Source organism: Schistocerca serialis, chromosome 7 (genome assembly GCF_023864345.2).
Source record: "Schistocerca serialis cubense isolate TAMUIC-IGC-003099 chromosome 7, iqSchSeri2.2, whole genome shotgun sequence".
In the NCBI taxonomy this organism is placed as follows: domain Eukaryota; kingdom Metazoa; phylum Arthropoda; class Insecta; order Orthoptera; family Acrididae; genus Schistocerca; species Schistocerca serialis.
Genome location: NC_064644.1, coordinates 139,285,369 through 139,299,576, shown reverse-complemented (window position 1 = coordinate 139,299,576; position 14,208 = coordinate 139,285,369). Strand labels below are relative to the sequence as shown.

The 14,208-nt window shown below is 41.3% G+C and overlaps 1 protein-coding gene across 1 annotated transcript in view; it reads right to left on the bottom strand.

Annotated features, from left to right (window-relative positions):
* The window catches only part of LOC126412935 (uncharacterized), a 103,853-nt gene that overhangs the window by 69,376 nt on the left and 20,269 nt on the right, over positions 1–14,208 (bottom strand). The window contains exon 3 of the mRNA XM_050082826.1: positions 6,900–6,986. Coding sequence (XP_049938783.1) covers positions 6,900–6,986 — 87 coding nt within the window. The remainder of the gene's footprint in view (positions 1–6,899; positions 6,987–14,208) is intronic.

Below are 14,208 nucleotides of genomic sequence, written 5' to 3'. Positions count from 1 at the left end.
ACGCTTGTCGTAATCAGGTGTGCAGATGTAAAAATATTTCTCGTCATTTCATTAGGCATTTCAGTAAATATCATAAATCACGAGCTCCACAGTATGCTTTCAACAAGGAAATGTCAATAGCGAAGATGATGGCCTCCCCTTTTTTTTTTTTTTTCTACCTGTGCTTCCGGAAAGGCACACCCTAATGGCTTGTTCTCCAGGTGTCTGACACAGCGGTGTGCCAACGACGCACATGCAGGTGGTCACTTAACTTTCTTACGGAAATATTTACGACAGCAGTTTCCGTTACAGTGACAGTCTCATAAAAATTTCACAGGTCGAGAATTTAAGTTGCAAATGTGTAGAAACAAAATCCTATGAATATAACAGTGTCCAAAAAAAATTTTCGCCGGCATTGTGATACATTCACGCATTTACACACATTTCATAACTCTTAAAGTACGATTCTTGGTTTCCAACATCCTGTTTCACAAGTCAAGAGTCCCTAACTTCTATTCATTATTCATATACATATAAACACGTAATCACATTCCTCATATATGGTAGCATCATCTTATTGACATAAACATACCTCAACAGCATAATACACATCGTCGTCGTAAAAATAACATCATAACACTTCAGTCAAATCTCAAAAAGGTCGTAGCTTTCTGCAATAATTTCAAACCATAAAAAATATTCTCTGCTCATTTCAATAGTGTCATATGCCTCAAATGTACATTAAAAATCATGATCTCATACCAAATACATCATTGAAAGCTCTCATAGTATCACAATGGTTCCGAAAAATGTGAGCATTTCTCAAAGTACAGACAAAATACAATTTCGTAAGTGTGAAGTTATCCAACTGTGTAATTACGTAAACATCTGTCACTGATGTAGTAAAAACGTTTGTCTGTCTCAGTTAAATGATCAGATAGCTGTGTAATTATGTGTTCGAGAAATATGGTACCGATGTGTAAAGTTGTATAAGCAAATACCATATTAGCTAGAGGTCCAATGGAATGAAATGTATCACGGAAAACTTTATTTGTAATTCAAAAATCTTTAAAAATAAATGTTTGAAGTACAAAATCAATCACTGAAATGCGTGTCCTGTAGAGATAAATGTGCATCTTGTTGTAAGATCATCTCTGTGGAAGTGTCGTACTTATTTTCCTCCGAAAGCTAAGTTCTGCAGAAGCCAATGTACTTACCTTATGATAAACAAAAATGAAATGCTTTGCGTAGAGATATCTTAGTTATTACACTTATTATTGTGATGATGAAAGTACTGTGCTGTAACGTATTGTTGTGCTATGGAAAAGGCTGTCTCCTTGTAGCTATACCACAAAAGTTACTACTAAAACATGTTTTACTTTCCAGAATAATACAGAAAAACTGTGTAGAAATAAAACAGAAACACTGCAAAAGCAACATTGTATATTGTCACTCATTAGTAGCGTCATGATAAAACCGTGTAGTTGTCACTTAAACTAACCACTGTGTCGTCTGGTATCTCACAGAAAGTACATTAAACCCAGAATGTATTTTCAAGTAAACCAAAATGTTGCATTAAAATCTCATTAGCACTTCTGGTAAATGTTCTAAGTATGTGAGCCTTATAGTCGTTATGTAATCGTGCAACTAACAAGCAAGAATGTACACACACAATAACACTGTGTCATCTGTTCACAATAACAATGCATTCGTAATTTCTGTTTCAATAAGTTCTCTTGGTTCTTGACTGGATATTTAACTTCAAACATTGTTGCATGTTAACCGATTCTAAGTCTGACAAGCATACTAGTAATGTAAAGTGAAAAGTTTTATGGCAATGACAAAGTTAAAAAGCAGATTATCTTTCAATAAACGGTTTTACATATGAAATGTGGTGTAAACCTTTACTCTTCCTAGTGCACAGAGTTTCAACTTCAAAGCAATTATAATGTGGTATACATCGGTAAAGAATGCTAAAATTCTTCTCAAGGCTAGCGTCTTATATTATTTTTCTCGGAGCCAGCGGGCGCACGCGGCTGCCTGCTGTGCGAGTCATTGTCTGTCTCTTTGTTGGCGCGCGTCATTATTGGGATTAGGAGACCTAACTTCTACAAATTCGCCTTGCCGAGAGGGCCCAGCCGTGTTAGAATCCCGCCAGTTCTGATGAAATTGACGTCTGTCGTTATGATTATATCGTCTGTCGTCATGTCGGTAGATTCCATAGTTCCTTCCTTGTCAGTCACGTGGTGGAGAATTTCACCCTGAATCGTAACTCCGCGCTGAACTGTTGCGCCTGCAATTATTCTGTCTCCCCTGGTAATAATTGTTTTGGTTCCCATATTGTCTGTTTCTCTGATTGTCTCTGTGATAGTCATTACCGCGGAAATGCGATCTTTCTCTGTAATTATTACTACTCTGCCAACGGTTGTCATACGGGTGGTGTCTGTTTTGGTCACGATATGTGTTGTGAGAATAGCCTTGTCGTGTCCAGTTATTATTTCTTTCATTGCGGAATTGCGACGGATGTGACCTGCAATTGTTGTGTTCCTGGTTTCGCGCTCCGCGATTGTCAGTGTCAATTTCTAATTCTTGTAAGAGTCCTTGAAATGCTTCAATGTCATCTTTGCAACGTCCTGCCAAAATAATATGTCGTAAATGTTCAGGCAGTTTGATTAAGCAAATGCGGATGACTTCTGAGGGGCTGTATGGGTTTGAAAGATACTGATTCTTATGCAACATGTCTTCAAAATATTTCATAAGACTGGAAAATTCAGATTGTTCGAAACGTTTCATCATTATGATGCTATGTTTTACTCGGTCTTGTGTGGCTTGAGACCAATATGCTGAGAAGAAGGCATGGTAAAACTCTCCTTCACTGTGGCAATCGTGAATTACCGATCGCATTCTTACAGCCGGTTCATTCTCCAAGTAGCCACACATAAATTCTAATCTGTGTTCTAACGACCAGTTGGGAGGAAAACAATGCGAGAATTGATGGAGCCATGCTTGTGGATGAATGTCGTAGCCAGAATTCTTAAATGTTTTGAATTTACGTGTAGTAATGAACAGCTTATAGTCAAAATCATCATGTCGCCGAGTCGCATATCGGTCATTGTTAGGTAGTGTCGGCCGTTCCATCTCAAAATTCGGTGCACATTGCCAATTTCTTTCATAACTTCCGAAATGCCCTATGTTATTATCTTGTGGCTGTTCCGTATTTCTGTGTCCCTCTTCCCGTATTGGGGCGCGAGTATCCTCTGAAATACGTAATTCTTGTATTACCTGTGTCAGCTGATCTTGTACTTCCCAGATTTCTCTTTTGTACTGTGTATTGATTTGATTTTGATTGTGTTTGAATTTTCTAATTTGTTCATACTCTTCTGTGTCAGTGAAGGCTACAGGTCTTGTGTCATTCAGATCATCATCTACCTTTGTAGATAAGTTAGTGACCTGATCCGAAAGTTCGGCTACTTTCTCCGATGGTGAACACATTTCCTCAGTGTGTTTTTCTGAACCAAGTTTCAGAGTGTCCATTTGTGTTGAAATCGAATCTACTGTGTCCTTTAAGTTTTCCTGAGTTTTTGCAAGTTGCGTAACCGAATCGGTAGATGCAACTGAGTCAATTTTAGACCACAAGGTCTCATGATTTTCATGAACAATGGTTTGCAGTTCTTTTATGGCTGCTTCGTGATTCTGTAATGTATTTTCATGCCGTGAAAAAATAGGTTGAAAATGCTCACAAATTTGTGTTTTTACGTCATTACAGACTTTTTGACATTTCGATACAATGTTATGTAACTCAGTAGTTAAATCTTCACGTGTTTGTTCCAATGAGTCTAACTTTTTAAGATTTTGTTCCACTGTGTCTAACTTTTGAAGCTTTTGCTGTGTTTGTCTCTGATTTTGTTCCATTGTGTCTAACTTTTGAAGCTTTTGCTGTGTTTGTCTCTGATTTTGATCCATTGTGTCTAACTGTTGCTGTGTTTGTCTCTGATGTTGTTCCATTGTGTCTAACTTTTTAAGATTTTGTTCCACTGTGTCTAACGTTTTAAGATTTAGTCCCATTTGTCTCTGATTTTGTTCCATTTGTTGCATTAATTGTAATAACAATGTATTAGTGTCTGGAATCTGTTTCTCTACGCTTTTCGGCAGTGCATTCTCACCGGCAACATTCACATTTTGACAAGCAGAAAATGTGTCTTGATTTATTTGAGAAAACGGTCATGACCTAAAACCTGAATCTACAGTATTTGCGAAATTGTGTCCTGTCATTTCGGATTCCTGAGGCGAGCTGTTGCTGACCGATCGATCGATAATGCTTCCCTGTTCAGTAATTCTTTCACTGTGTACACCATTGTTTGCAGCCCGCTCCATTTCCCTATGCACAGTTCCCAAATTACTACTTTGAACATCAGTTAATTCATTACTCGGTGGCGCTAACACACTGCTTTCGTCTTCACTGTCATTTCTCAGTTTACTTTGGAGCCTAGTATTACGTTTTTCACACGCCATAATTGTCACAATATTTCACACAATAACACATAAAAGCACAATTTGAAGAGAAAAAATAGGAGAACACATTAACATAGCACTGAAAATAATATCTAGTTAATTGCAGCTGCGAAATACTTGGTGCAAATCTACATGCATGCCACAACTGTTTTACTGTACAACAATGAAAGACTGCAACTACAAAGGAGATTTTCTCTACAATTGCGCGCTAGCAATAAACAAAGGCTACACTAATTACACAAACTACAAGAAAAAAAATCAGAAGATTCCAGTGAGGTATCCTAGGCCAAGGGTCGACATATGAAACGTCCCCTTTGAACGATTATACATGACTGTGCTTAAACTGACACACAATATTTTGTTAGCGCAACGCAATCTGACTTTCAATAATCCCTACAAAAGAATGGGCCCTGACTAACAGTAAACTATACCTTTCACAAATCACTTACCTCACAAAAATCTTCGCTACTCAAGCTACTGCAATACAGCGAGCGCCACTACTGTGAGCTAAATAAAAGATTCAAACTATGGAAGGCACTAACTACTGATAGGGATAGTTAGCAAATGAAAGATATTAATAGAGATCAAACAATGTATTTACCTTGATATCATCATATATAGATATAGCAGTTCATGACAAATTTCAAAACTCCGCTATCTCTCTCCCCACATCCACCACTGCTGGCGGCTCACCTCCAACTGCGCAACGCTACGCGCTGTTCACATCCAGCTGCATAACACTACAATGGCGAGTATTACAACAATGCAAAGCAGCCGCAGACTGCACACAGCACAGCCAGTGATTTTCATACAGAGGTGGCGTTACCAATAAAAAAACCTAAGCAGCCTACTTACAAAGTTTTTATTCACACACTTTTCCTTCGCGATGTGTGCGCGTTGTTGTAACTGCGACTGTAGATTGTAGATTCGTCTCGCGAGGTCCTATAGGGAGTAGTGCCTGTTTACGTCGTCAACGACAGAGTGACCGACGGTAATGAGTGTGAAACCAACTGTAGTTATCAGCCCTAAATGTCGGCATGGAAGCAGCAAGTCACGAAAAGTGAGCAAATGCCCAGCGTCCAGTACGCGAGATCCTAGCAGTAGCTGGTCTGCACCGTCTATAGCTGGCGCATTGTCCTTTCTACATCTGTACCAGGACAGGTCCCATTACTTCTGTTGGTTATGTCAGTCGTTCATTTATCCTTTAAGCTGTCGTATTCGGCTTGTGCTGACGCCAGGCAGAACACGTAGGCATTTGAGAAAGTCACTAACTCTTTTATGAAGGAGAATCAACTGTCAGAAACCAAAGTGGAAGGTCGTATTAATTATGTTCTGCCAATATGCTGTAGTGTAAGCGTAGTATCAATGGTGTGAGTGAGGTGACTCCTTTGAAAAATCGACGGCTTGTTTTACTGCTTTCTAGCGTTTATCCCGCGCTAGCAGCGTCGTCTTGTTGGTATATCTGACTCCATTCGGGTCTGTCAGGTGCTTCTGTGTAGGTGGAATTGATAAATTCCGTATCTTTATTGATACGGTCCAGCCATCGTGTCTTGGATCTGCCACGAGGTCGTCGGCCATTTGTACCCAGGTGCGTAGCTATTCTTGCCTCCGAGTCTGCTTTAATTCGCAAGATGTGTCCGTATCATCTTAACCTGCTTTCCCGTAGTTTGTCTGAGATGGGTGCAAGTCTAAACCGTCGACTGGAAACGCTAGGTCTTCATCGACATAATAAGGCTGCTGTTTTTCTTCTGCTATTCGCATGATATTTATTGGCATACCTGCTAAATAATTATCAAAGGCATTTAGCTCCAACAACCTGAGATAATGTCGTATAATAATAGAGAATAAAAGTGTGTAGCATCATTAGATTTACTCCGTAATCAGGCCATTGCAGTGAAAGGGTAAAATGTCTCGAAATGCACTTTTATACATCGAGTTTCGCCTAGTGTACGACTAATGTGCGGCTGGTCCTGGCGGAGGTTCGAGTCCTCCCTCGGGCATGGGCGTGTGTGTTTGTTCTTAGGATAATTTAGGTTAAGTAGTGGGTAAGCTTAGGAACTGATGACACTCGCAGTTAAGTCCCATAAGTTTTCACACACATCTGAACATTTTTTACCACAAATGAAAGGCAGCCCTACCATATTGCCGACCTACCTTCACCTCTAGCAACTAAAATTCTCATCTATTGGGTAGTCAATCTTGCAAACACATTTGGTGTGTTGCCTGTCCGAGGGTGCAAAGCGAAAGTCGATATTGGCAATAGCCACATCGATGGCCACACGCAAATCGTCATTTAAAGATGTATATCAAGTTTTTGGATCAAGCAACTAAGTATGACTCAGGGAGAGATATCCTGCCGAGAGTAAGTTTTGTATGCTATTGGTGTGACGTAGAGAGCCACTACTCACCTGCGCCTTCTTGTTCTTCTTCAGCTTCTTCCGTTCGTCACGGTCAGCGGCACGCCGGCGGATGCAAGGGCACAAACGGCGTAACATCTGCGTCAGAGAAGACCCGTGTCAAGTACTATACGCCATAACATTTCTACAGTAAATCGTGTCCATTACCTCCACTCAACCATATAGAACGCTCCGTCACGTGAGGGTTACTAGAGACGAAGTGTTTGCGTCATGATTGTCCCGTAAGTGAAAGGTAACAGCAGCCAGTTAGGTGTGAAACTGAAATGGGCACATCAGTGACCGTAGTGAAGTGTTCAAAAGACACGATCGAAGACTTAGTGGCCGCATATTCATGACGAGGCACAGGGCGTGTCCACCGTGCCCGAATGCGTTCTGGGTGAATATCTGGCGTGACCGAATGGCTTATATTTCAAAGTCGTAAATCAACTCTCGAACCATGGTCTGCAAATGTCGACGGCGTATACGATAGCTCAGGCGCCTTATGAGCTGCATTTGCACTTTTCCTTGAATTTCTGATGATTTATTCTTGACGACGATTTTTCAGTAGCTTTGTTACCCTCTGACACTGTTAATCAACCCTCTGTGTCTTCCAAATCGATATCCATTTTTTCTTATATCACTTCTGTAAACAGCTCCTTCCCAGTTGGACAGATTCAACAAACGCTTTCCACTTATCGAGCTCTCTCCTAGGTTCAACGGTGGAATTTCGTATGTGCTCTAAATGTTGAGACCATTTCTCTTGCCTCTCAATTATGTACACGCTGAACCCGACCTTCTGAAGGCCATTTCCTTTCCGATATCTTCGCATTGTTCCCGCACCTGAACGCTTCAGATTACTTGAATTCCTATTCATTTCATTCATAAGTCAATTACATAGCTATGGTTTTTTCTGAAGATTTTTGTACCTCTTTCAGTTACTTCATGTTTAGATTCACAGCTTCAAAGTAGCTTCTAAATGAAGAAACCTTTTTAAACCACGGTAGGCTGTTAGTTTTATTGTGCAAAGTGCGTTTAATGAACCACGAATCTGTTTCACATTACTAGCCAGTTTCATCCCTTGGCCGTTTTCAAATGTGTAGCGTTCGTTATGTGGGTGTGGGTGTCGCATTTCAAAATGAGGTTGGTGAGGGTGGGAGGGAGAGTCCACTCTCACACTCTGGCTCACATTCCACTACAGAGTGAAATATTCAGTCTGAGGAATGTAGTAAAATAATTTATATTGCAGTGTCGATGAAATACTCTTCGCCGCAGATGTAGAAATGGAAGTTTATAAATTTTACGACACAGGCGCTCGCATAGAGTGAAGATGATTTTCATCGAGATTCCGTTTATCTTATGCAAAGTAGCAGTTTCGCCTCTTTCTGGTCTACATGAGTACCATGCTTGCTGATAATTCCGATGTGTTGTAACTAACGTGCCTGGTGCACGCTACGAATCGTGTCCTACATCTTAGCATCGATGTAAATGAAATTACGTGTGTGTTATTACTTTACATCATAGTTAAGTGACGGAAATGTTACAGATTTAATTTTATACACTTTACAGTAATGTCCCATTAACTGACATACTATTCTCGAACTGTCAAAATTCGAAGCTCTATGTTGTGAACTTCCGACGTAGCTCTCATAATGAGCCTGCTGCCTCTATTATCACACAGTTTCATATCTCAGCCCTCAGAGTCTAAAATAATAACTAGCAGCATAATCAGGCAATGACACAAAAGTTAGTCGATAATTAAGGTAGTCTTCAACCGAAAAAATTTATATAAGTTCCAGAATATCTCTCAACGTTAACGTTTAATCCCTCACAATGATGCTACCAAACAGCACACGTTGCCTCCAGCCACTGATCAGTGGTTGTATTCGCTAGTCGCCACTGTTTAGCATTCAGTAGTGTGAGAAAGGACACACCAATGATGAAATTTTTAAACGTGGTACACACATCACCAATGAGATTTATGTTGGATAATGACAAAGAGCTGAAACTGGTAGGTAATGTGCAAAATATACATGTTGGAATAAAGGAAATTCGCGTGATAAAACTTACACGTGCGATGGTTGTAAATAATGTCCTACTTCTTTTGTTCTAGAAATCAATTATCTCTTACGTTAACCATTGTTCCCTCCCACATACCTCGCTTCCATTTATGTTTTTTCTGTATAGCTTCGTTTATCGTCATTTTAAGAGATGTCCATTCCTCTAAAGAGAACAGGCTACTGCAGTATTCACTATCGTGGCATCTACAGCCGCAGATAACATCTTTCCCTACCTCAGAATTCAAGTATCCCACTTTGTCTTCATCTTGGCTAAATTTTGATCTGATTGTAAATGCTTTTGTGTATGTCTTACATTCCAGTATCTGACATCGAAATATCTATGTCAATTAGTTGTAATCCAAGTGATATCTTCTCATACATTCGAGCCTGTTCCAAGTAGATCTCTTTCTGTTGTCATTCTGTAATTGTGCGCAGCATTTACCAACAGAAATTTATTTCACATCTCATGATGTCTTTATCCTTTCTATTCCTAATACCGACACCGTATTCTTCCCTAACTCTGTTGTTCCTTTCTCCACCACAGTGTTCCAATCCCCCACGGTTATTAGCTTTAGATCCTGCTTTAAAAGTCGTCATACACTGTATCCATCTCTTCAACTTCTGCTGGTCACTCAACATCTATACCTGAGCTACATACATTTCCTGTCGATTCTGTTGATATTATCCATGTCACTGAACAGTTCGTAGTAATTGAACTTTGTGTCCTACTCTCCTACTCGAAATGAGTTCCACACTCGTTACATTATTTTCTGGTCCTGTTGATATTATCCTTCATTAGTCAGACCAGAAATCCTGGAGATCTTTCGATTTCACCTCATCGACACAACTTCATCTATATTAAGCCTTTACAGTTATCTTTTTCATATCTTTTAGCTTCACATCCGAAGTTGTAGACTATATCGGTATTGTGGTAAGTTCAATCATTTTCTCATGGTCACTTACTCTTGGGAAGGTCCCTTCCTGGATATACAAATGATGGGCTAGACCTGACACTTAGGCCAATGGAGGGACAATCATGACACTTTCTCAGTTAGAGGACACAAGTCATGTGTACTCATGTTACGTGTTTATAATACTATGTTTTGCACTGCGTTTTGCTCATTCGTACCGTTGACCACTAATGATTATTCGTCATTACGGATAGTTTCACACACCAAGATCCAGAGGCTGGACAAAACCCCTGTCCACATCTCAAGTATAATTGGCAATCCTGTTGAAAAGTCCTCGGTGCCATTGCTGATGATCTTTACATAAAGTGTATGACTTAGCTGAGGTCTAAGCCGGCACCTAGAGCTTTTCGATCCATATTACAAGACGCTACCGCTTTTTTTCTTCCTCCAAATCACTTATTTAAGAGAATCAATTAAAAATAAAACAAAAGAAGTCATCTCGACAAAAACAAAAGGGATAAATCAGAAAATCGTAAATGTAGGAACATGGCGTTCATTTTAACGTGCCCACAGCGTCTTCCCTCCGTCACTTCTCCAGCGTGTAAAATTTAAATACAAACAAGGGTGTCAACAAAAATGGGGCGGGGGGATTTCAGCTCATCCAACTCCTAGTCGATGAAAAACAAGATACAGCAGATTAGAAAAACGCTCTCGATAACGTGGCATCCTGAACCACATCCAATGGGCTGTGGCCATATATTCGGATCTGTGTCATATCCACTCGCCATCACGCAATGGACATAATGTCCAACAAGCAACATGATGGCATTGTTCTTCGACTGAGGAATGCAGGTAGATTCGGTACGCACGAGAATCTTCCCCGAGATAGCCGCCTCCGACGTCCTGAGGAGAAAAGCCAGTTGTGGGCGAAGCCGCAGGAGATCGACCGTTGATATAATGTATCAGTTTCATGGCAACGAGTACAGCGATCCGTCACACTGAGGATAATACGAAAAAGTCGCATGTTGGTACGTAAAATGTCATGAACAACTTGGTACCACGAGGACGCCACTTCCATCAGGAAAATCGGGAGGCTAACGTTAGACCAATCAATCTTTCAGTTCGTTTCTGGCGATAGGACTTTCACAGAGGGAATACTATGAGAAATTGGCCAGCGGCATAACAACATTTTTAGGGAGAGATTCGGTTGGAAAAAGGATATTTACTCCTAAATAACTGACTTCAATAAAAAATTCCTTAACTTGCCTTCGTTTATAACAAATCCTGCCAATTTCTACTGGAGGTGTTGAATTCGCCGGTCGGATACAGTCATGAAGGCAGGCTATTAGTGACTGGGGAGTGCGTAGACATTTGAAAACGGTGCGACGGATGAATATGGCAGAAGCCTTAATTCGAATGTCAGGGAGACCAAAACCTCGCAGCAGACGAGGTCGCGCCATTACCCCATAACGCACGCGAAATATAGAGTTGTGCCAGATAAACCTGGCAGTTAAACTTTGCAATTTGCGGTACATCATCACAGGAAGATTTGTGCAATAAAATAAGCCTTACTTAACACATACGTTTCCATGGCCCGGACCTTATGAAGAAGTGAGTAGGAGCGACGTTCGTGTTCAATGATTGCTCCCTGAATCTTAACGTGACAGACTTCCAGTTTATTGTAGCCATCTTTAGCGGACAACTGTCAATTACAACCCTAACGATCGATAGCGGGTGACCTTCAAAGCCTATGGAATTTCAAGAGCGTCAAATACTAGGTAACTGAGTAATCGACATTTCCGGTCATTAACCCGCGCTCCCGTAAGACGTCAAAAAGCATCCAAAACTTCCTTCAGCAGTGGTATATCATCAGAGGTACGGAGAAAAACCATAACGTCAGCATCATATCCACGAACGATAAACCTTTCTCCCAACAGCGACCAGCCACCCAAACGAGCAGTTAATAGATCACATAAGGATTCCAGAAACAGAATGTAGAGCGACATAGATAATGGACACCTTTGAAGGACGCCCTGACACACAGCGATGGGGGAAGTAAGTCGGCCATTTACGTCAATGGACGCCCGAATACCAGTTATTAGACAGCTGAACAATAGTCGTGCAGCATGGTTAAAATCAACAGTCGTCAATATTCGCGTGACAAATCCAGGATAAATGCGGTCGAACGCATGGTGAAAATCAATGAAAAGGAAAGCGCTTGGCATGGGAATGGTGGAAGCAATCTAAATTAGATCAGGACATTCAGCAACGGGAGTCAGGAGAGTACGATCCGGAAGACAGCTTTGATGGCTTGTGATGATGGTAGCCAGCAACACCGATAGTCTGCTATTTACCGATCGCGCCACTATATTATAAATATAGTTGAAGAGGGTTATATGCGAACCTGGTCCACAAGCAAACGTCCCGACGTCTTGGAGATGAGGACAATTTCAGCAACCTTAAAGCTAGGCGGGAGAAGGCCTCCGTGGAATATTTCATTCACCATGGAAGTTAGCGTATCACCAATTAAGGGCAAAAATCGAATATAAAATTCTTTTGGAAGGCCATCGGGGCCAGGTGATTTGTTGGAGGGAGAACGAGCTACGATATCAAGTATATCATGGCGATGGAATACAGAGAAAAACTCTTCCAGGAGAGCTGGTGTAACAACACTACCAAGGAGGGAGGTAAAGTCAACAGACGGCAGACTGTCTGAATCCACTTCAGTGTAAAGGTCAGAAAAGTAATGGTAAAGTTCATACATGATATCAGATTGGGAGGACCACTCACATCCATCTAGAGAACAAATGGTAGTAAGACACGTCTTTTGAGATCGTTGGTGCAGCCGAAGAAGATGATAGAGAGAGGCTAACTAATCCTGTACGATTGAACGAGGCTGTGAACGCAATGGGAAACCATCCATTTGCCTACGTTTGAGTTGTAGAAGTTTTTCCTTCACACGGTAAACGTCTACGACTCTCAAGGGGGCATCACGAGATTTATCGTGAAGATCTTGAAGGACAGCATAATAAAATTTCCTAGTTCGCCTAATATCAGCCGCTTTTTCAGCGCTAAAACGCTTGAGTGTATTTCGAATCCGAGGTTTCGCAAAGGTAACCCACCATTCTAGAATTGAGGGATAACGAACGTGCCTGGGACTGGATTGTTCGCCGCCGTACGTCTGCGATGATGTCTTCCAGACAGAGGTCCGTCAGATGTAGTGTTTAGCTTCAACAAAGGGCACGAAAGATGAGTCCGCTGCGGGCCGTGGGTAAAAGTAATTGAAACAGCACATTGATCAGTGAAACTGGCAGGAATTACATCAATCGATAGATTTATAGGATTTTACTACAGATGGGGGAGATAAATAAAAGCGGTCCAATAGGCTATTTGAAGTAGCTGTAAATAACGTAAACCGCACCCATGTAGGATATCTGCAAACCCAAGCATCTTGGTGATGCAAAGAAAGTCACCATATCATTAAGTTTACGACACGACGTAAGACGAAGTTAAAATGGCCCCCTAACAATACCTGGCGCCAGTTCCGACGGAGTAATTAAACAACTTCTTTCTTATAAAACAGCGCTCGGTCGAATGAACGACCGGATCCAGACGGAGAGTAAAGAAAAATTAAGGTGAGGTCATAAAAACTACAGCCTATACCGCGACCATCATTTAGCTGTTTGAAGTCCGTCAGTGGGATTCCATCTCGATAAAGCAAAGCCATACCGGTACAATTTTCGGCCGCGACATTGAAAAACGTAGTGTATCCAGGAAGACAAAACACATCAAATAACACCTCTTGTAAACACACGATATCAGCTTGGGAATCGTAAGTAAACTCCCGTAAAGTAGAAAACCGTAATTGGGAACGTATCGTATTAACATTGAGCGTTAGAAATGTATATGCTTGCATCCGTCAGCAGATGTGAGGTCAATGAAACAACTCTCACGAAAATGCAGTCATCACGCCCTTCTCTCCTCAACGTCCGTAGGCGGTGGAAAGAAGGTATAATTCTAATCCTCCCCGTCGGAATCCGAGGAATCCTCGTTTCTCATTTTACGACGCGCCGCTGCACGTGCAGGTTGAAAACGCTGTTTCACACCACTCAGTGAAAACACACAGTCTTGGTGTGGAAGGGTTGGGGGCATGCAAAACTCCGATTTGATAGAGGAGCCATCTCCACTGCACTCATCGGAAGTCGGGGAGCACAACTCAGAACGACTTACAGCAACATCAGGTACAGATAAGGCGGGTAACGCAGTGCCGGTGTCGGATTGAATAACCTGATCATCAGGATGAGAACCCGTAGAATCCCGTTGCCCCACCGTCTCAGCGTGGAAGAGGGGTGC